A 20,427-nucleotide genomic window follows, 5' to 3' on the forward strand; every position below is an offset into this window, starting at 1 on the left:
CTATCCTCTCACACTGTGATCTCTTTGCAGCTATCCTCTCACACTGCGATCTCGCTGCAGCTATCCTCTCACACTGTGATCTCTGCAGCTATCCTCTCACACTGTGATCTCGCTGCAGCTATCCTCTCACACTGGGATCTCTGCAGCTATCCACTCACACTGTGATCTCGCTGCAGCTATCCTCTCACACTGTGATATCTTTGTAGCTATCCACTCACACTGTGATCTCTCTGCAGCTATCCCCTCACACTGTGATCTCTTTGCAGCTATCCTCTCACTCTGTGATCTCTGCAGCTATCCCCTCACACTGTGATCTCTTTGCAGCTATCCTCTCACACTGTGATCTCTGCAGCTATCCACTCACACTGTGATCTTGCTGCAGCTATCCTCTCACACTGTGATCTCTGCAGCTATCCACTCACACTGTGATCTCTGCAGCTATCCACTCACACTGTGATCTCTTTGCATCTTTGCAGCTATCCTCTCACACTGTGATCTCTGCAGCTATCCACTCACACTGTGATCTCTCTGCAGCTATCCTCTCACACTGTGATCTCTTTGCATCTTTGCAGCTATCCTCTCACACTGTGATCTCTGCAGCTATCCACTCACACTGTGATCTCTCTGCAGCTATCCTCTCACACTGTGATCTCTGCAGCTATCCACTCACACTGTGATCTCCCTGAAGCTATCCCCTCACACTGTGATCTCCCTGCAGCTATCCACTCACACTGTGATCTCAAAGGCATCACTTCACACTGTGATCTCTGCAGCTGTCATCTAACACTGACTTCTCTGCTGGAATCCCCTTACACTGTGATTTCTCTGCAGCTATCCCCTCACACTGTGATGTCTTTGTAGCTATCCACTCACACTGTGATCTCTCTGCAGCTATCCACTCACACTGTGATCTCTCTGCAGCTATCCCCTCACACTGTGATCTCTTTGCATCTATCCTCTCACACTGTGATCTCTGCAGCTATCCTCTCACACTGTGATCTCTGCAGCTATCCCCTCACACTGTGATCTCTCTGCAGCTATCCCCTCCCCTCACACTGTAACCTCTACTGGAATCACTTCACACAGTGATCTCTCTGCAGCTATCCCCTCCCCTCACACTGTGATCTCCACTGGAATCACTTCACACTCTGATCTCTTTGCAGCTATCCCCTCACACTGTGATCTCTCTTCAGCTATCTCCTCACACTGTGATCTCTTTGTAGCTATCCACTCACACTGTGATCTCTCTGCAGCTATCCCCTCACACTGTGATCTCTTTGCAGCTATCCCCTCACACTGTGATCTCTCTGCAGCTATCCCCTCACACTGTGATCTCTCTGCAGCTATCCCCTCACAGTGTGATCTCTTTGCAGATATCCCCCCACACTGTGACCTCTACTGGAATCACTTCACACTGTGATCTCTCTTCAGCTACCCCCTCACACTGTGATCTCTACTGACATCACCAAACATTGAAATATCTCTCTACTGGTATCGCCGCACACTAAGATATCTCTCTGCTTGTGTCACCCCACACTCAGATATCTCCATGCTGGAATCACCTCAAACTGATATATTTCTGTCCTGGTATCACCTCACACTGAGATATCTCTCTACTGGTATCGCCCCTCACTGAGATATCTCTCTGCTGATATCACCTCTGTAGGAAAGTTCCTCTATGACATGGTTACCCCCCACTTTTTGCCTGGCATCTGATGCGCCTCAACCAAAAGTGTGTTGTGTTCATGCTAACTAGATCCCCAGTACCAGTATTCTTTCCCTAAACGGTAACATTGTTCCACAGTTGGCACCCCTTTAAGATCCTTGTAATTCCATAGTAATTGGTACCCCTTGTACATAGGGCCTTGGAACTAAAGAAGGTCCCTAAGGGCTGTAGCACAAATTGTGCCACCTTAAGGGACACCTCACCTAGCTCACACACCCTGCAATTGCGGCCTGTGTGTGTTGGTGCAGAGAAAACCGAAGGGTCAACATGGCACACACATCTGTGTGCCATGCCAGAGAAACACTCCATGCGGTATAGGTAAGTCACCCCCATGGCAGGCCTTGCAGCCCGAAGGCAGGGTGCACTATACCCATGTGAGGACATATCTGCCTGAGTGGATGTGTTCCCGTGATATCTAGGTTCACCCTTAGAGGAGAGGATGTGGCCTAACGGCTAGAGTAGTTGACCTAGGAGCTGGGAAACTGGGTTTGACTCTTGTTGGGACGCTCAACATCCTGTGATTTTGGCCAAATCACTTAATCTTCCTGTGCCTAACAAAAAATGAATTTGTCCGTCTGTTACGCAACTGGTGCTCGTGTAAAGCGCTCTGATACCTTCTGATCTAGTTTGTGCTATATAAAACTCCCCCACCCCAAATAAAGAGATTACGAGTACACAGTGAAGCCCGACCGAGTACATGGGCTGGACACCCATCAGTACGTGTTCCCCAGCTACATGATGGCTCCACTCAACCCAAAAGTGTTTGGTATTGAACACCTCATCTCAATAAACCCACACTGATGCCAGTGCTGGATTTATTAATAGATTCACCTAGAGAGCACCATAGAGGTGACCCCTGAAAACATGCTGACTACTAGTGTGTTGACTGACTGGTCTCAACCAATCAGTCACCATAGACAGTTTTCTGACCTTCTGAGGTGAGAGCCTTCACTCTCGGAGGTCAGGAACAAAGCCTGCTCTGAGCGGAGGTGTTCACATCTCCTCCAAGAGTAATGGGCATCCAAGGGTGGGAGCTTCAAAGCCACCTTTGATATGCAACCCCGGACCTCTCCAGATAGTGGAGGTGCCTAAACCACTGTCCTGACCCCACTTTTTGGTGGCAAGACAGGCTGGAATATTGGTAAGATTAGGAGGTGTGCAGCAACCCTAGGATGGAACAGCTGATGTGGACCCCACTTTTCAGATTCCTCCATGTTGTTTTGGACAGAATTAGCATTCTAGAGTCAGGGTTATGCCCACTTCCCACAGGAAGTGGTCATATAGAGGGTGTATGCACCCTAAAGGTAGGTATCCCATTGGCTACTACTTGTCACTCCCCGAAAACGTCACTAAATTGAGTATTTAAGTGGCACCCCTGAACCCAAGAACTCAGATTTGACTCATCAGCAGAAGAAAGATGAAGAAGACTTACTGCCTGGCGAGAACTGCAGTAGAACTTTGGTGTGAAACTCTGCCATCCTCAGCCCTCTTTCGACAATTGTGATGGAGTGACTCATCCTGCAAGCTGGTGAACTATCAAAGCCTTGAGTAGTCTGCCAGCACGTCGACCAACACTGAACATCTCCCTTGGAGTAGAGCAGCTAAGTGCCAGCAGATCGCTGGCACTGACAAGCAGAGTCCGGTCCACTGCCTTGCAGCTCCCTTGCCTGACAGACGCCGTAGATGACCAGGAGAAGGTACTCGTGCTCTGGAAGGTCAGGTTTGTCTCGCCACTGAGTGTGAGACACCAGGACCAACCAGAGCTGTGCAGTGCCAACTCCTAGGGCCCCAGACGCTCTACACCAAACACAAACAGTGAGTCCAATCCGGATTCTCACTGCACTAAGACCAAGCAGCCATCGAGGGATGCCAGGATCACTGAGACCCACTTCGAGAGTAGCCCAGCAGCCTTGATTTTGCCACTGCCAGCGGTTTGTCCCTGATCGTGAGGTGCATCTTTGCGCACCCAGTCGACCAAACCCCTGTGCTCCAGAGCCCTCCGGCCCGGGTCCTGACAATCCAGCTGTGCCCCGTGCTCCCTTGTGACTTGAGCCGCTGTTTGGGAGCCCTCGAACTTGCCCACAAGCCCCCCTGTGCAAGCTCTTTCCAGGTGGCCTCCTTCCCCGTAGCGCGCCAGCTACCAGCCTCACCAGCACCCTGCTCCCTGTAGAACACCGGGCAGTTTCAGAAGAACTGTTGGTAGTACTTTGAGCCTTGGCCCACTACTACTTCGATTCCAGAAGATGAAACCTGAAACTGACTGTACTTACCGTTATGCATCTTTGAATTTTCCACACAGGTTTGAACGTTTTACTTACCTGTGAATATATTTATTAAAAACTGTACGTACCTTTGTATGAAGTTCCTGGTTTTAAGATATATATATGAAAATAAGTGTTATATTTCTAATTTGGTCTCAGATTTATTCTTTGAGTGTGTGTGTCATTTATTGCCTCTGTGAGTACAACTCATGCTTAGTACTACTTTCCGATAAGCCTAAGTGCTCGCCCACATTACCACATGGCTTTAGCCACAGTAAACCACTTGGGGACCCACTGGACTCAGCACAGTGTACTTCTTTTTAGTACACTACATACAGATCAAGTTTCCGACAGCCTCGCACTGAGAAATCTCTCTGCTGGTGTCACCTCACACTAGGATATCTGTCTGCTGGTGACACCTAACACAGTGAGATATGTCTCTGCTGGTATCGTCTCACACTGAGATATCTCTCTGCTGATGTTACCTCACACTGAGATATCTCTCTGCTGGTGTCACCTCACACTGAGATATCTCTCTGCTGGTGACACCTAACACAGTGAGATATGTCTCTGCTGGTATCGTCTCACACTGAGATATCTCTCTGCTGATGTTACCTCACACTGAGATATCTCTCTGCTGGTGTCACCTCACACTGAGATATCTCTCTGCTGGTGACACCTAACACAGTGAGATATGTCTCTGCTGGTATCGTCTCACACTGAGATATCTCTCTGCTGATGTTACCTCACACTGAGATATCTCTCTGCTGGTGTCACCTCACACTGAGATATCTGTCTGCTGGTGACACCTAACACAGTGAGATATGTCTCTGCTGGTATCGTCTCACACTGAGATATCTCTCTGCTGATGTTACCTCACACTGAGATATCTCTCTGCTGGTGTCACCTCACACTGAGATATCTCTCTGCTGGTGACACCTAACACAGTGAGATATGTCTCTGCTGGTATCGTCTCACACTGAGATATCTCTCTGCTGATGTTACCTCACACTGAGATATCTCTCTGCTGGTGTCACCTCACACTGAGATATCTCTCTGCTGGAGCCACCTCACACTGAGATATCTCTCTGCTGGTGTCACCTCACACTGAGATATCTCTCTGCTGGAGCCACCTCACACTGAGATATCTCTCTGCTGGTGTCACCTCACACTGAGATATCTCTCTGCTGGTATCGTCTCACACTGAGATATCTCTCTGCAGGTATCGTCTCACACTGAGATATCTCTCTCCTGATGTTACCTCACACTGAGATATCTCTCTGCTGGTGTCACCTCACACTGAGATATCTCTCTGCTGGTGTCACCTCACACTGAGATATCTCTCGGCTGGTATCACCTCACACTGAGATATCTCTCTGCTGGTGTCACCTCACACTGAGATATCTCTCTGCTGGTGTCACCTCACACTGAGATATCTCTCTGCTGGTGGCACCTCACACTGAGATATCTCTCTGCTGGTGGCACCTCACACTGAGATATCTCTTTACTAGTGTCCCCGCACACTGAGATATCTCTCTGCTGGTATCGTCTCACACTGAGATATCTCTCTGCTGATGTTACCTCACACTGAGATATCTCTCTGCTGGAGCCACCTCACACTGAGATATCTCTCTGCTTTTATCACCTCACACTGAGATATCTCTCTGCTGATGTTACCTCACACTGAGATATCTCTCTGCTGGTGTCACCTCACACTGAGATATCTCTCTGCTGGTGACACCTAACACAGTGAGATATGTCTCTGCTGGTATCGTCTCACACTGAGATATCTCTCTGCTGATGTTACCTCACACTGAGATATCTCTCTGCTGGTGTCACCTCACACTGAGATATCTCTCTGCTGGAGCCACCTCACACTGAGATATCTCTCTGCTGGTGTCACCTCACACTGAGATATCTCTCTGCTGGAGCCACCTCACACTGAGATATCTCTCTGCTGGTGTCACCTCACACTGAGATATCTCTCTGCTGGTATCGTCTCACACTGAGATATCTCTCTGCAGGTATCGTCTCACACTGAGATATCTCTCTGCTGATGTTACCTCACACTGAGATATCTCTCTGCTGGTGTCACCTCACACTGAGATATCTCTCTGCTGGTGTCACCTCACACTGAGATATCTCTTGGCTGGTATCACCTCACACTGAGATATCTCTCTGCTGGTGTCACCTCACACTGAGATATCTCTATGCTGGTGTCACCTCACACTGAGATATCTCTCTGCTGGTGGCACCTCACACTGAGATATCTCTCTGCTGGTGGCACCTCACACTGAGATATCTCTTTACTAGTGTCCCCTCACACTGAGATATCTCTCTGCTGGTATCGTCTCACACTGAGATATCTCTCTGCTGATGTTACCTCACACTGAGATATCTCTCTGCAGGAGCCACCTCACACTGAGATATCTCTCTGCTTTTATCACCTCACACTGAGATATCTCTCTGCTGGTGTCACCTCACACTGAGATATCTCTCTGCCGGTGTCACCTCACACTGAGATATCTCTCTGCTGGTATCACCTCACACTGAGATATCTCTCTGCTGGTGTCACCTCACACTGAGATATCTCTCTGCTGGTATCATCTCATACTGAGATATCTCTCTGCTGGTATCGTCTCACACTGAGATATCTCTCTGCTGGTGTCACCTCACACTGAGATATCTCTCTGCTGGAGCCACCTCACACTGAGATGTCTCTCTGCTGGTGTCACCTCACACTGAAATATCTCTCTGCTGATGTTACCTCACACTGAGATATCTCTCTGCTGGTATCACCTCATACTGAGATATCTCTCTGCTGGTATCGTCTCACACTGAGATATCTCTCTGCTGATGTTACCTCACACTGAGATATCTCTCTGCTGGTATCACCTCACACTGAGATATCTGTCTGCTGGTGTCACCTCACACTGAGATATCTCTCTGCTGGTATCACCTCATACTGAGATATCTCTCTGCTGGTATCGTCTCACACTGAAATATCTCTCTGCTGGTGTCACCTCACACTGAGATATCTCTCTACTGGAGCCACCTCACACTGAGATATTTCTCTGCTGGTGTCACCTCACACTGAAATATCTCTCTGCTGATGTTACCTCACACTGAGATATCTCTCTGCTGGTATCACCTCATACTGAGATATCTCTCTGCTGGTATCGTCTCACACTGAGATATCTCTCTGCTGGTGTCACCTCACACTGAGATATCTCTCTGCTGGAGCCACCTCACACTGAGATATCTCTCTGCTGGTGTCACCTCACACTGAGATATCTCTCTGCTGGTGTCACCTCACACTGAGATATCTCTCTGCTGGTATCACCTCACACTGAGATACCTCTTTGCTTTTCTCGCCTCACACTGAGATATTTCCACACTGCTTTTACCTGACACTGAGATACATCTCAGCTGCTATTGCCTCACATTGAGATATCTCTCTGCTTTTATCACCTCATACTGAGATATCTCTCTGCTTTTATCACCTCATACTGAGATATCTCTCTGCTGGTGTTGTCTTACATTGAGATATCTCTCAGCTTTTATCACCTCACACTGAGATATCTCTCTGCTGGTGTCGTCTCACACTGAGATATCTCTCTCCTTTTATCACCTCACACTGAGATATCCCTCTGCTGGTATCACCTCACACTGAGACATCTCTCTGCTGGTGTCACTTCACACTGTGATATCTCTCTGCTTGTGTCACCTCACACTGAGATATCTCTCTGCTGGTATCATCTCACACTGATATATCTCTCTGCTGGTGTCACCTCACACTGAAATATCTCTCTGCTGATGTTACCTCACACTGAGATATCTCTCTGCTGGTATCACCTCATACTGAGATATCTCTCTGCTGGTATTGTCTCACACTGAGATATCTCTCTGCTGGTGTCACCTCACACTGAGATATCTCTGCTGGAGCCACCTCACACTGAGATATCTCTCTGCTGGTGTCACCTCACACTGAAATATCTCTCTGCTGATGTTACCTCACACTGAGATGAGATATCTCTCTGCTGGAGCCACCTCACACTGAGATATATCTCTGCTGGTGTCACCTCACACTGAGATATCTCTCTGCTGGTGTCACCTCACACTGAGATATCTCTCTGCTGGTATCACCTCACACTGAGATACCTCTTTGCTTTTCTCACCTCACACCGAGATATTTCCACACTGCTTTTACCTCACACTGAGATACATCTCAGCTGCTATTGCCTCACATTGAGATATCTCTGCTTTTATCACCTCGTACTGAGATATCTCTCTGCGTTTATCACCTCATACTGAGATATATCTATGCTGGTGTTGTCTTACATTGAGATATCTCTCTGCTTTTATCACCTCACACTGAGATATCCCTCTGCTGGTATCACCTCACACTGAGACATCTCTCTGCTGGTATTACCTCACTTGAGATATCTCTCTGCTGAGATATCTCTCTGCTGGAGTTACCTCACTCTGTGCTCTGCTCCCTCCCTCTGTCTCTCTGTATTCATCAACTCAGTTCCATCTCCCTCCACAGATAGATTCTCTGTAGACTCTAACCTTACTGATCTGGCTCGCCAGGCGATCCCTGCCCAGCCTAGTTTTTTAAACTCCTGGCCCCCTGTATCAATGCCCCCCGGAACCAGATCTGGGACTCTTCTTTGAGTTCACGCATTTTTCCAGCAGCATGGAAACAAATTCCTACTGCCAATCCTTAAGAAACCGGACGCCGACCCTGCAGAATATAAAAACTTCAGACCTATCTCTCTTCTTCCGGCTCTGGCGAAAATTCTCGAACAGATAAGTCCAGAGTCAGCTTTCAGAATTCCTGGAATCTAACAATTGATTCCATGACTCCCAATCCGGCTTTAGAGTAGGCTATAGTATGGAGTCCGCACTCTGCGAAGTAGCAGAGAGCGTACGTGAGATCATTGACCAGGGCAACGCAGCAATGCGTGTGCTGCTGGACCTGTCTGCGACCTTTCACACTGTTGCCCATCTGATTCTCCTGAAGAGAATTAGGCACTTGGGAATTCAGGGAACGGCCCTATCCTGTATTAAGTCCTTCCTTGAGAACCGTTCACAACAAGTTTGCCTATGCCCCTTTGTCTCCTCACAGAAGCCCCTTGTCTGTGGGGTTCCCAAGAGATCAGCATTGAGTCCTCTCCTTTTCAACGTATACCTTTCTCCACTTGCAGCCTTGATCAAATCCCTTGGCGTGAAGGTGATCTCCAACGCTGATGGCACCCAGCTTCTATTCTCTTTTAAAGAACAATCAGAGGCTGCCTTTGTCAACTTCAGAAGGTGTCTGAGCAACATCTCGGCTTGGATGACCCAAAACTGCCTAAAGCTGAACTCTGAGAAAACCAAGGTGCTCTTCTTCAACCAACAGGCCTCTCCTCCCTCCAAGCTCTGGTGGCCACAAGAACTTAATCCCCCACCATGGCCAGTGGACTCGGTGAGAAACTTGGGGTTCAGATTTGATAATGACCTTTTTTGTAAGCCCCAGATTCGGCAAATTTCCTGCTCTTGCTTCTGGAAACTCCGAACCTTGAGGAAGTTCCTCCACTTCCTCCCATTGGACTGTAGGAGGATGGTGGTTCATGCCTTAATTACTTCCCATCGGGACTACGCCAATGGTCTCTACTTGGGACTTCCTGCATATCTGATCCGCAGTCTGCAAATGATTCACAATGCGGTGGTCAGATTGATCTGTAAGGTGCCTTACCATCACTCCATCTCTCCCCACTTGAGAAGCCTTCACTGGCTGCCCGTCATCAGGAGAATTGAATTTAAGGTGCTCACCCTGGCTTACAGAGCTACCAGGGGTCGAGGCCCTGCATACCTGAGAGTCAGACTGCAACACTACCAACACGACGGGGCATTGAGATCAAACCACTGGAAGTTCTTCACCATTCCCCTCTTTTGTAAGGCGAGGGTAGGCGGCAGAACATTTGCGGTAAGGACCGCAAAACTTTGGAATGCCATGTCGCTCCCTCTCCGATTGATGGAACCAGAATCAGCCTTCAGGCGAGCTCTAAAAACCTGGCTCTTCAACCGTTCCTAATCCTTATGTGTGCCCCGTGTGAGTCGACTGCCTTAGCGCCGGGACACCTCTGTGGGAGGTAGCTGCACGCTCTATAAATTTCTAAATAAATAAATAAAAATACTGATTATGAACTCTGCTAAAACACTTTCTATTGACTTTCCCCTACATTAGTCTCTCTGAACACTCACCATATGCATTCTTTTTAATCTCATTGTTCCTATAGATTCTTCCAACACATACTTTTCTCTCCACAAACTACAGACTCAGCCAATACATATTTTCTTGGGGATCTCCCCCACACATTCTGCAAAGGATCTCCAAGTTCACATTGTCTGTCGCTCTCCCATACACTTTCTCTAAGACCTCTCCCTTGCACTGGGTTCCAGTGCATTTCTGGTGCACACAATGGCTTGTAGTACGCACATTCCCCTCGAGGAGGTCTCCTTGAGGCGCTGCGCAGGCACTCTCAGTGTTACCACATAATTAGGGTCTGCTTACCGGCAGTGGATGGACGGGTTGTAGAGGCTGTAGTGCTGTCACCAGTTCCGCCGGTAGATGATTTAGTCATGACAGTTGTTGTAGTACCTCTAGTTGTAGTGCTGGTTGTAGAAGTGCTAGTTGTTGAAGTGCTGGTCATAGTAGTGCCAGTTGTAGCAGTGTCAGTTGTTGAAGGGCCTGTTGGAGATGTGCTAGGTGGGACAGTGATGGTTGTAGCAGTGCCTGTCGTGGTAGCGCCAGTTGTTGCAGTGCTGGTCGTAGTAGTGCCAAGTGTAGCAATACTGGTTGTTGAAGTGTTTGTTGTAGATGTACTAGGTGGGGTAATGCTGGTTGTAGCAGTGCCTGTTGTGACAGTGCCAGTTGTAGCACCGCCTTTTGTGGCAGCGCTAATTGTGGCAGTGATGGTCGTAGAAGAGCTTGTGGTAGCAGTGTCAGTTGTTGAAGTGCCTGTTGTAGATGTGCTAGGGGGGGTAGTATTAGTCGTAGCATTGCCTGTGGTGGCAGTGCCAATTGATAAAGTGCTGGTCGTACTATTGCCAGTTGTTGAAGTGCTAGTTGGAGCAGTGCTGGTTGTGGCAGTGAAAGTTGTAGCACTGCCTGTTGTGGCAGTGCCGGTCATAACAGTGCCAGTTGTTCCAGTGCTGTTTGTAGCAGGATCTTTTGTAGATATGCTAGGTGGGGTAGTGCTGGTTGTTGCAGTACCTGTTGTGACAGTGACAGTTGTAGCACTGACTGCTGCAGAAGTGCCTGTTGCAGATGTGCTAGGTGAAGTAATGCTGGTTGTAGCACTGCCTGTTGTGGCAGTTGCTGCAGTGATGATTGTAGTAGTGCCTGTTGTGACAGTGCCAGTTGTAGCACTGCCTGTTGTAGCAGGACCAATTGTAGCAGTGGCAGTTGTTGCACTGCTGGTTGTAGCAGTGGAAGTTGTTGCAGAGCTGGTTTTAGCAGTGCCTGTTGTGGTAGTGCCAGTTGCTGCAGTGCTGGTCGTAGTAGTGCCAGGTGTAGCAATACTTGTTGTTGAAGTGTTTGTTGTAGATGTGCTAGGTGGGAAAGTGCTGGCTGTAGCAGTGCCAGTTGTTGAAGTGCCTGTTGTAGATGTGCTGGATGGAGTAGTGCTTGTTGTGGCAGTGCCTGTTGTGACAGTACTACTTATAGCACTGACTGTTGTAGCAGGACCAGTTGTTGAAGTGCCTGTTGCAGATGTGCTAGGCGAGGTAGTGCTGGTTGTAGCACTGCCTGTTGTGGCAGTGGAAGTTGTTGCAGTGCTGCTCATAGTAGTGCCAATTGTAGCAGTGTCAGTTGTTGAAGTGCCTATTGTAGATGTGCTAGATGAGGTAGTACTTGTTGTGGCAGTGCCTGTTGTGGCAGTGCCAGTTGTACCACTGACTGTTGTAGTAGGGCCAGTTGTTGAAGTGCCTGTTGCAGATGTGCTAGGTGAGGTAGTGCTGGTTGTAGCACTGCCTGTTGTGGCAGTGTCAGTTGTTGCAGTGCTGCTCATAGTAGTGCCAGTTGTAGCAGTGTCAGTTGTTGAAGTGCCTGTTGTAGATGTGCTAGATGGGGTAGTGCTTGTTGTGGCAGTGCCTGTTGTGGCAGTGCCAGTTGTACCACTGACTGTTGTAGTAGGGCCAGTTGTTGAAGTGGCTGTTGCAGATGTGCTAGGTGAGGTAGTTCTGGATGTAGCACTGCCTGTTGTGGCAGTGGCAGTTGTTGCAGTGCTGCTCATAGTAGTGCCAGTTGTAGCAGTGCCAATTGTTGAAGTGCCTGTTGTAGATGTGCTAGATGGGGTAGTGCTTGTTGTGGCAGTGCCTGTTGTGGCAGTACCAGTTGTACCACTGACTGATGTAGCAGGGCCAGTTGTTGAAGTGCCTGTTGCAGATGTGCTAGGTGAGGTAGTGCTGGTTGTAGCACTGCCTGTTGTTGCAGTGCTGCTCATAGTAGTGCCAGTTGTATCAGTGTCAGTTGTTGAAGTGCCTGTTGTAGATGTGCTAGGTGGGGTAGTGCCGGTTGTTGCAGAGATAGTCGTAGCAGGGCCAGTTGTTGCAGTGCTGGTCTTTGCTGGGCCAGTTGTTGCAGTGCTGGTTGTAGCAGTGTCAGTTGTTGTAGAGATTGTAGAGGCTGTAGTTTCAGTTGTTGTAATAGTTGCGGTTGGCAAGACTGTTGTTGCAGCTGTTGTTTCTGCAGTTGTTGCAGCAGTTGTTGCTGCAGTCGTTGCAGCTGTTGTGTCTGCTGTTGTTGCGGCAGATGTGGCAGGTGTTGTAGCTGCAGTTGTTTCAGCTGTTGTTTCAGCTGTTGTTGCAGCTGTTGTTTCAGCTGTTGTTGCAGCTGTTGTTTCTGCAGTTGTTGCAGCAGTTGTTGCAGCTGTTGGTTCTGCAGTTGTAGCTGCAGTCGTTGCAGCTGTTGTTTCTGCTGTTGTTGCGGCAGTTGTTTCTTCTGTTGTTTCAGCTGTTGTTGCAGCCGTTGTTGCGGCAGTCGATGCAGCTGTTGTTGCAGCTGTTGTTTCTGCAGTTGTAGGAGCAGTTGTTGCTGCAGTCGTTGCAGCTGTTGTTTCAGTGGTTGAAGCTACTATGGTTCCACTAGTTGTTCCTGAGGTTGTTGAAGCTGTAGTACTGCCCGTGGCTCCAGATGTTGTAGCTGCAGTTGTTTCAGCTGTTGTTGCTGCAGTCAATGCAGCTGTTGTTGCAGCTGTTTCTGCAGTTGTTGCAGCTGTTGTTTCTGCTGTTGTTGTGGCAAGTGTTGTAGCTGCAGTTGTTTCTTCTGTTGTTTCAGCTGTTGTTGCTGCAGTCGATGCAGCTGTTGTTGCAGCTGTTGTTTCTGCAGTTGTTGCAGCAGTTGTTGCTGCAGTCGTTGCAGCTGTCGTGTCAGCTGTTGTTGCGGCAGTTGTGGCAGGTGTTGTAGCTGCAGTTGTTGCAGCTGTTGTTTCTGATGTTGTTCCTGCAGTTGTGGCAGGTGTTGTAGCTGCAGTTGTTTCTTCTGTTGTTGCAGCCGTTGTTGCTGCAGTCGATGCAGCTGTTGTTGCAGCTGTTGTTTCTGCAGTTGTTGCAGCAGTTGTTGCTGCAGTCGTTGCAGCTGTTGTTTCAGTGGTTGAAGCTACTATGGTTCCACTAGTTGTTCCTGAGGTTGTTGAAGCTGTAGTACCGCCCGTGGCTCCAGATGTTGTGACTGCTGTACTTGAGGCTGTTGTAGTTGTTGGGGCAGTTGTAGGGACAGCATAGGGTACACCTGTAGTGGGATGATTTAGATAGGAATAATAATTAAGATTCACAGCTGTTAAACTTGGCCACAAACAGTCAATTTTGGAAAGTGTGCTTTATTTGTGAGCTAACTGACTAATAAACACAAATATGTATTCGGATTATTTTTAATCCCTTAACATTTTGTTTCATAGGCGATAGCATGCCAGCCCAGAACTGTTATACAAGCAGAAAGGAAGTTTGTCTTTGAGCCTTTGTGGGTGTAAATACCCTCATGGGCTAGTGTGAGGATTAAACGACTCTGAAGCTCAATCAGAACTTGTTGAAAGTCGGATGTAGCCTAAATGTCACTGCATTGTAAACTCACTTTTATTATCAGACAATTTGTCCTACTTTACAGCAGAGTGCAGTCCTGGGGACCAGCAGTGTAAGTTACGCTTCCCTTTCACACAATTAGAGGTTGGTCACAGCAGAGAGCAGCCTGGAGACCTGTAGTGTGAGTTAAGCTTCCTTTTCTCACAATCAGGGACTGGCTACAGCAGAGTGCAGCCTCTGTAGTGTTGTACTGTGAGGTCACCTTTACTGTCACACAAGCAGAGCGTTGTCTCAGAAGAGTGCAGACACCTCGCCCTGTAATGTGAGTTAACTTTTCTTGTCACACAATTAGTGGTTGGTCACAGCAGAGTGCAGCCTCTGTAGCATGGTATTGTGAGGTCACCTTTACTGTCACACAAGCAGAGCTTTGCCTCAGCAGAGTGCAGGTCACTCATCTTTCAGAGTGAGTTAACTTACATTGTCACACAATCAGATCTCGCTCACAGCAGAGTGCAGCCTAGATGACATTGCACTGCGGGCTCACCATTACAGTCACACAATCAGAGCTTGCTCACAGAGGGGTGCCTATAGGTGACCTGCAGTGTGAGTCAACCTCTACTGTCTCACAATCAGAGCATGTTCACAGCAGAGTGAAGCCTCACTGGACCTTCAGTGTGAAATAACCTCCTATAAAACACAATCAGAATGTGTTCACAACAGAGTGTAGCCTCTGTTTACTGTCACACAGTCAAAGCTTGTTCACAGTAGTATGCAGTCTTGGTCAGGGCTCTCCACCCATGCTTGCACCCAGTGCTTCATTTATGCTGGTGTTTGCCGGTGCTCAACACCGGTACTTATTTCTGAACACTAGCACATGTAAGAGTCCACAGCATGGGGGCGCTGTGTGGTTATTTTGTTTAGGAGAGTGCATCAGTGGAGTGTGTAACTATTTGAAATCAGCTCGTCCGGTCCACCCCTACAGTGTGGGATGGCCTCCAATAGTCCACAATGTCCCACTTGTTGGAATGTGATCATTAGTAGGTAATGCTGGCATTGGCATGCTGCAGCAGTGGCATGAGCTGTGGGTGGTGCCAGCAGCAGTGCACCCCTGTGGAAAAACAGGGTTCCTGGTACTTAATTGTTTACACATTAAGCACTGCTTGCACATTCAGCAGAGTTGAGCAACTTGGTAGGGGACCTGGAAGCCCTCTCTAGAAGATTTTATGTTTAAACGTTTTAATCAACTTCTAACATAAAAGAAATTATGTCCATCTCCCTCCTCCACATGCCTTTATAGTTCCTCATTTCCCTGTAAGGTAAAATATGCCGTATTCGACAATTCTAGATTTTAATGATGAGCTTTATAAATTAATGTATGTTATGTTCCTGGATTTTTGTATAGTGTGGCATTCACCAGTGACTTGGCCTCTCTGATCTTTGTGCAGACACCGGTCTGTAGTTGTGCCATCCATACGGGGTTCTGCCCCAGATGGTGGATGGTTTGAAGGGTGTGGATCATCCTCAGGGATGTGTGCCATAGGGGGGGGACAAGGGAGTCTTGTGACGCTCCATCGTACCCTGTGTCAACGTTGAGCTTGAGTGGGTCGCCTCTGCGTGGTGGTTCACCGCGGGAGGTGGGATCTGAGGCCCTCTGCCTGTCCGCAGTCAGCTGCGGCAGGGTTTTTGCACAGTACTATTGAGTCGTGCACCTTTTCCAATGACCTAGGTGCTTGCCTGGCAGTCTTTCTAAAGCAATATATGTGGATCTTGAGTTCTTCCTCTCAGATGAGCTGTTCCTGATCAAGGGTTTATGGGAAACAGGCCACCCTGAGCACCTCATTCCCTGTCTCCTACAGCGATGGCTCCTGCTCCACAACAGGGGGTTGGGCCTCACAGCACTACAAAAACAACAACACAAATGCATACAAACAAATATAGGATGACCCAGACGTCCTTTGATGAGTGCAGCAGAAGGTCTTGCCCCCACAACATGAAAGAAATTAGTTACTTACCTGTAACTCCAGTTCTCCAACATTGGAATATTTTAAATATTCACATGCGTGAATCATTCTCCGTCATCAGGATGGGAATCCCCTGTACACTAACTAGCAGTATGCAGAGTCAAACATTTAGCATAGTATAAACAGCACAAAGTCTTTTGTGGCACATCCACCTCATTATGTAGAAGATAGATGTTGTGTTGCCTGTGCTGGCCAGAACTGGTGGTTGACCCGCTAACCTGGGGAGTAATGCTTGTAAACCTAGTCGTATGGCACGGAGTTCGAATACGTTGATGTAGAGCTTCTTCTCAGCATCTGACCAGAGGCCTCTGGCTGAAAGTTCTTGCAGGTGAGATCCCCATCTCTCCACAAATGCATCTGTAGTGAGGAGTATGATCCTTTCTGCAGTCCTGCATTTAGATTTGAGGGGTCCTCCATCACATTAATGCTGGCTTCAGGCGCCTTGTCACATGGACCGTATCCTCCCCTGAGCCTTCTATCTGTTTACATTGGAAATCCAGCTCTTGCTGGATAGGTCTCATACACCTGCAAAATGGAATGAGGCCTATACATGATGCAATCAGGCCCAACAGGGACCTATATTGCCTCGCTGTGACTGATTATCTTGCGCAGTAGTCTGCAACTTTCTCACCTTTTCCACTGATGAAAAAGCTTTTCCCAACTGCATATTGAGTTTTGCTCCCAGAAATTGCATCTTTTTCTGGGGCTCCATTAAGGATTTCTCTCTGTTCAAAGTGAGACCCAACCTTCAGAAAAGACTGGTGCATGCCTTGCTAGAAGCCTTTGCTCTTTCCCTGGATGGTGCTTTGACGAGGCAGTTATCCAGGTACAGAAACACCTGGATACCTTCTCTGGGTCGAAGCATTTGGTGAATATTCGACACACTGATTTTAGCCTGAAAGGGAGTGCCTTGAGTTGGTAGTGTTGGGCCGCTACCGAGAAACAAAGGTACTTCCTGAGTTTTCAATGAATAGGTATGTAGAAGTATCCATCCTGAAGGTCTAGGGAGGTCATAATCTCTCCTTCCTGCATCATCTGGAAGACCTCTTCTACAGTAATCATCTGAAATGACGGTTTCTTTAGAAACTTGTTTAGCTGCCGCAGATCTAGTATTGGTCCTTTATTGATCCATCTTCTTGGGGAAAAATTCTTTAGCTTCTTTGAGGAGCAGAATGAGAATTTCCATTTGAAGCTCCTTCAAATGAAGATGATGTTCTTTTTTGGGTGGACAAACTGGGGTTCTCTGGATGAACTCCAACTAATGGCCTGATTGGACAATTTGTATCACCCATTTGTCTGCTGGCATGTTCTTCCATGCGAGAGCAAAAAAGGGGGATTCTCCACCCCCACCGCTTCTGAGGACCGGATGGAAAAGAGGGCACAAGCTGGGGTTCAAGCCCTTTTCTGATTGTCCTTGTTTTGCGCTTGTGAAGCTCCTGTCTTCCTTCCTGAAGACCTCCTGTGGGACTTTCTTTGGTTCAGATTGAAGGAGTGTTCTTGATCGTGTCCAGACTGCCTTTGAACATAATATGAACGTCCCTGTCCTCCATATTGATTGAATCCTGGTCTGACATTTTGTAATCGACTTGATTGCTAACACTACAAGTACCAAGAAAAAAACCTGAAGTTGAATAACTGCTGGGACATGAGTCACAAGAAGAGCTTGAAGGAATGGAGCCACTTCCAGTATGGTGGTCTACTGTGCAGTCCCCTTTTTGGACATACTCCTCTACTTCCGGTGAGTGGCACCACGGGACTCCTAAGGCTGCGACTTTCAGCCGTCTTCCCGCATTTGACGTGTCTGAAAGAAGATCGATGCCAGACTGCCACTCTCTCAAAACCTAGCCATTACTGGGGTTGCCACAGGGTCCCATGTTAGAAGAACCCTCTTTCTGGTCCCGGGTCTTTCGACAACAAGCAAGTGCATTGTGGGGATTGTAGGCTTTGTTCTCTGAAGCCCATTGGACTAAATAACGAAGGGGCCGATTCATAAATGGGTTTTACCCATTGGGTGTCTCTGGAGAACTGCATGGATGCTTCAGGATTTCGAATATAAAGATTTTATGAAGGAAAGTCACAGACCTGGAAAGAATGCATCCTGCTGACCTAGGGCTATCCAGGAGCCCAACTCCTCTCCTCAGATACTCCATCATCAGGAATGTTAGACTAGTTCTAATGCTTTCATTGAAATTCATAGGTTTTTTAAAAATAAATTTTCTTATTTTAGTTTGTGGCTCTTATTTGGATTCATTTCCACCTGATGCCCTTCTTGGAGTTTTGGAGGGCGGGAGAGAAAGAGTGAGAGAAAGATGGGGCCTCATTTATGAGAAGTGACGCATCGCTGCGAGAAAACAGCGATGCGTCACTTTTCACTGCGCCCTCCTTGCGATACCAATGATGCGTGATGTTTACAGTATGACGCATCATGTCGCAAGGAGTTACAGATACGTCAGTATTTATGACGTATTTGTAGCCACAAAAATGACGCATTGCTGGAGTGTGTCATGAAAGTGACACAACTCCAGCAATGGGTCATTGCACATGGGCAAGTCCCATGTGAAATGTGCCTGCGTCAGCCTTATGCCTGCCATGAGGAGCCGTAAGATATTGACGCATTTGCGTCCTAGAAGTGGCGCAGTGAAATCTGATGGATTCCACTGATTCACTTCTACGACCCTTTCTTGGGTCGGAACGCCCACCCTGCATACATTATACCTGGCGCAGGTATAATGTGGCGCAGGGCTTTACAAAGTGACGCATCTACCTACATGTGTCACTTTGTAAATATGACGCAACATGGCGCATTTTTTACACCGCTGGTGCGTCACAAAAAGTGACACACCGGTGGCGCAAAAGTGACGCAAGGGCCCATAAATAAGCCCCATGGTGTGTGCAAGAGAGAGTAAGAGAGAAGTTGTGTAAGAGAAAACGAGCGGGTGAGAGTGAGAAAGTCAGAGTGAAGTGAGAACGTCAGAAAGTGTGAGTGTCTGAAAACGTGGGTGTTTGTGTTAGAGAGCATGTGGATGGGAGAGAGCGAAAGAGTGAGGAGAGAGTGGGTTTGTGCATACATTACTTTGCGTGTGTCTGAGTGCGTGTATATATGCTGGTAGCTGTTGGGAAACGGTGAAACGCAGCACGCATTGTACATTTCGGAAAAACATGCTTGGGCCTTGCATTAAAGAGCTAATCCAAAATGGTGGCCTCCTGCAATGCCAACGATTTTAAAAACTGTCAAGGGTAATCTACTGGGAAAGGGCAAAATATGAGTGTGAAATGCATTGCTCACATATGCTAACTGTTGTCACATAATGGATAAAATATTCTTGGCATGTTCTACTAATGATTCAGAAGCTAACTAATCCTGAGGCACATGCAATCCAATTGATTTCATCCCCTCTCTTTGAATCACTCACACTTAGTAAACTGGAGATTACAAAGGGAGCATGTTTCCATTGGTTTCGTTAGCATTCAGCGAACTAAACGGCTTTACAAGTTTTTATTCCGCTTTCAACATTATTTCCACCTTAAAAGTCTTTACCTGGCCGTCATCTGTTGTTCCATTACTGAGGTAAAAAAGGGAGTAATTCGTACATATCCGAAAGAAAAGAGAAGGCTCGCCACAATCATTGCTCCGCGTGCCCAGTCCCAGAGATTGTGTATCAGCAGCAAGCCTCCTCCTGATAATAAAAGAGAGGCCTACACTTCCAGGCTCACGAGGAAGCGGACACCAGCTGTCCACAGACAATGGCACGCTTGTGCTAATCGTTTAGTGCAGAGAAATACACGCACTTCTTGACCTCATGCTTTAAGGGGTAGGCAGAACTCCGCGGAATCGCACAGAGTTTTTAAGTAACTCCGCGGAGTATAATTTCGCGAGTTCCACACAGCCTTATTCTTCTCTGAGCTGCTGAAGAAATGACTGAATCCAGTTTAGCATGACGTGTGAGGCAAGCCGGAGCTGAATCCGGAGCCTTTTATTTTACCACCAGACGAGGTATCACCGTTGGAACTGTAGCAGGTATCTTCATCAATTTCAAACCTTTCGACCAGATATAATCAAGAATTGGTGCGGACTTAAGAGATTTGACAGGTTGCGCTTTAAAGTCATAAAGAAAGCATGGTTGATCCTCAGACATCATTATTAGGTTGAATTTCTTAGCAGCTCTTTCAATCAATGAATTAAATTTCGAGATGTGATCGTTAGAATCATGTGGAATTGGCCAGTCATCATTTCTAATTGAGACAATGAATTCCCGTCCATTAGATGATAATGCCATCACTTGGTGGAAGCTCCCCTTCCTCCTCCTCCTCACAATATAAAGAAACCATTAGAGTAAACATCATACATGTCCTC

General features: G+C 47.5%; 1 protein-coding gene across 1 annotated transcript in view; it reads right to left on the reverse strand.

Annotated features, from left to right (window-relative positions):
- Positions 1-20,427, reverse strand: part of LOC146835403 (uncharacterized) — a 213,841-nt gene that overhangs the window by 28,422 nt on the left and 164,992 nt on the right. The window contains exon 9 of the mRNA XM_085602976.1: positions 10,547-13,765. Coding sequence (XP_085459102.1) covers positions 10,547-13,765 — 3,219 coding nt within the window. The remainder of the gene's footprint in view (positions 1-10,546; positions 13,766-20,427) is intronic.

The sequence above is a fragment of the Triturus cristatus genome, chromosome 4_2 (genome assembly GCF_964204655.1).
Source record: "Triturus cristatus chromosome 4_2, aTriCri1.1, whole genome shotgun sequence".
Lineage (NCBI taxonomy): Eukaryota > Metazoa > Chordata > Amphibia > Caudata > Salamandridae > Triturus > Triturus cristatus.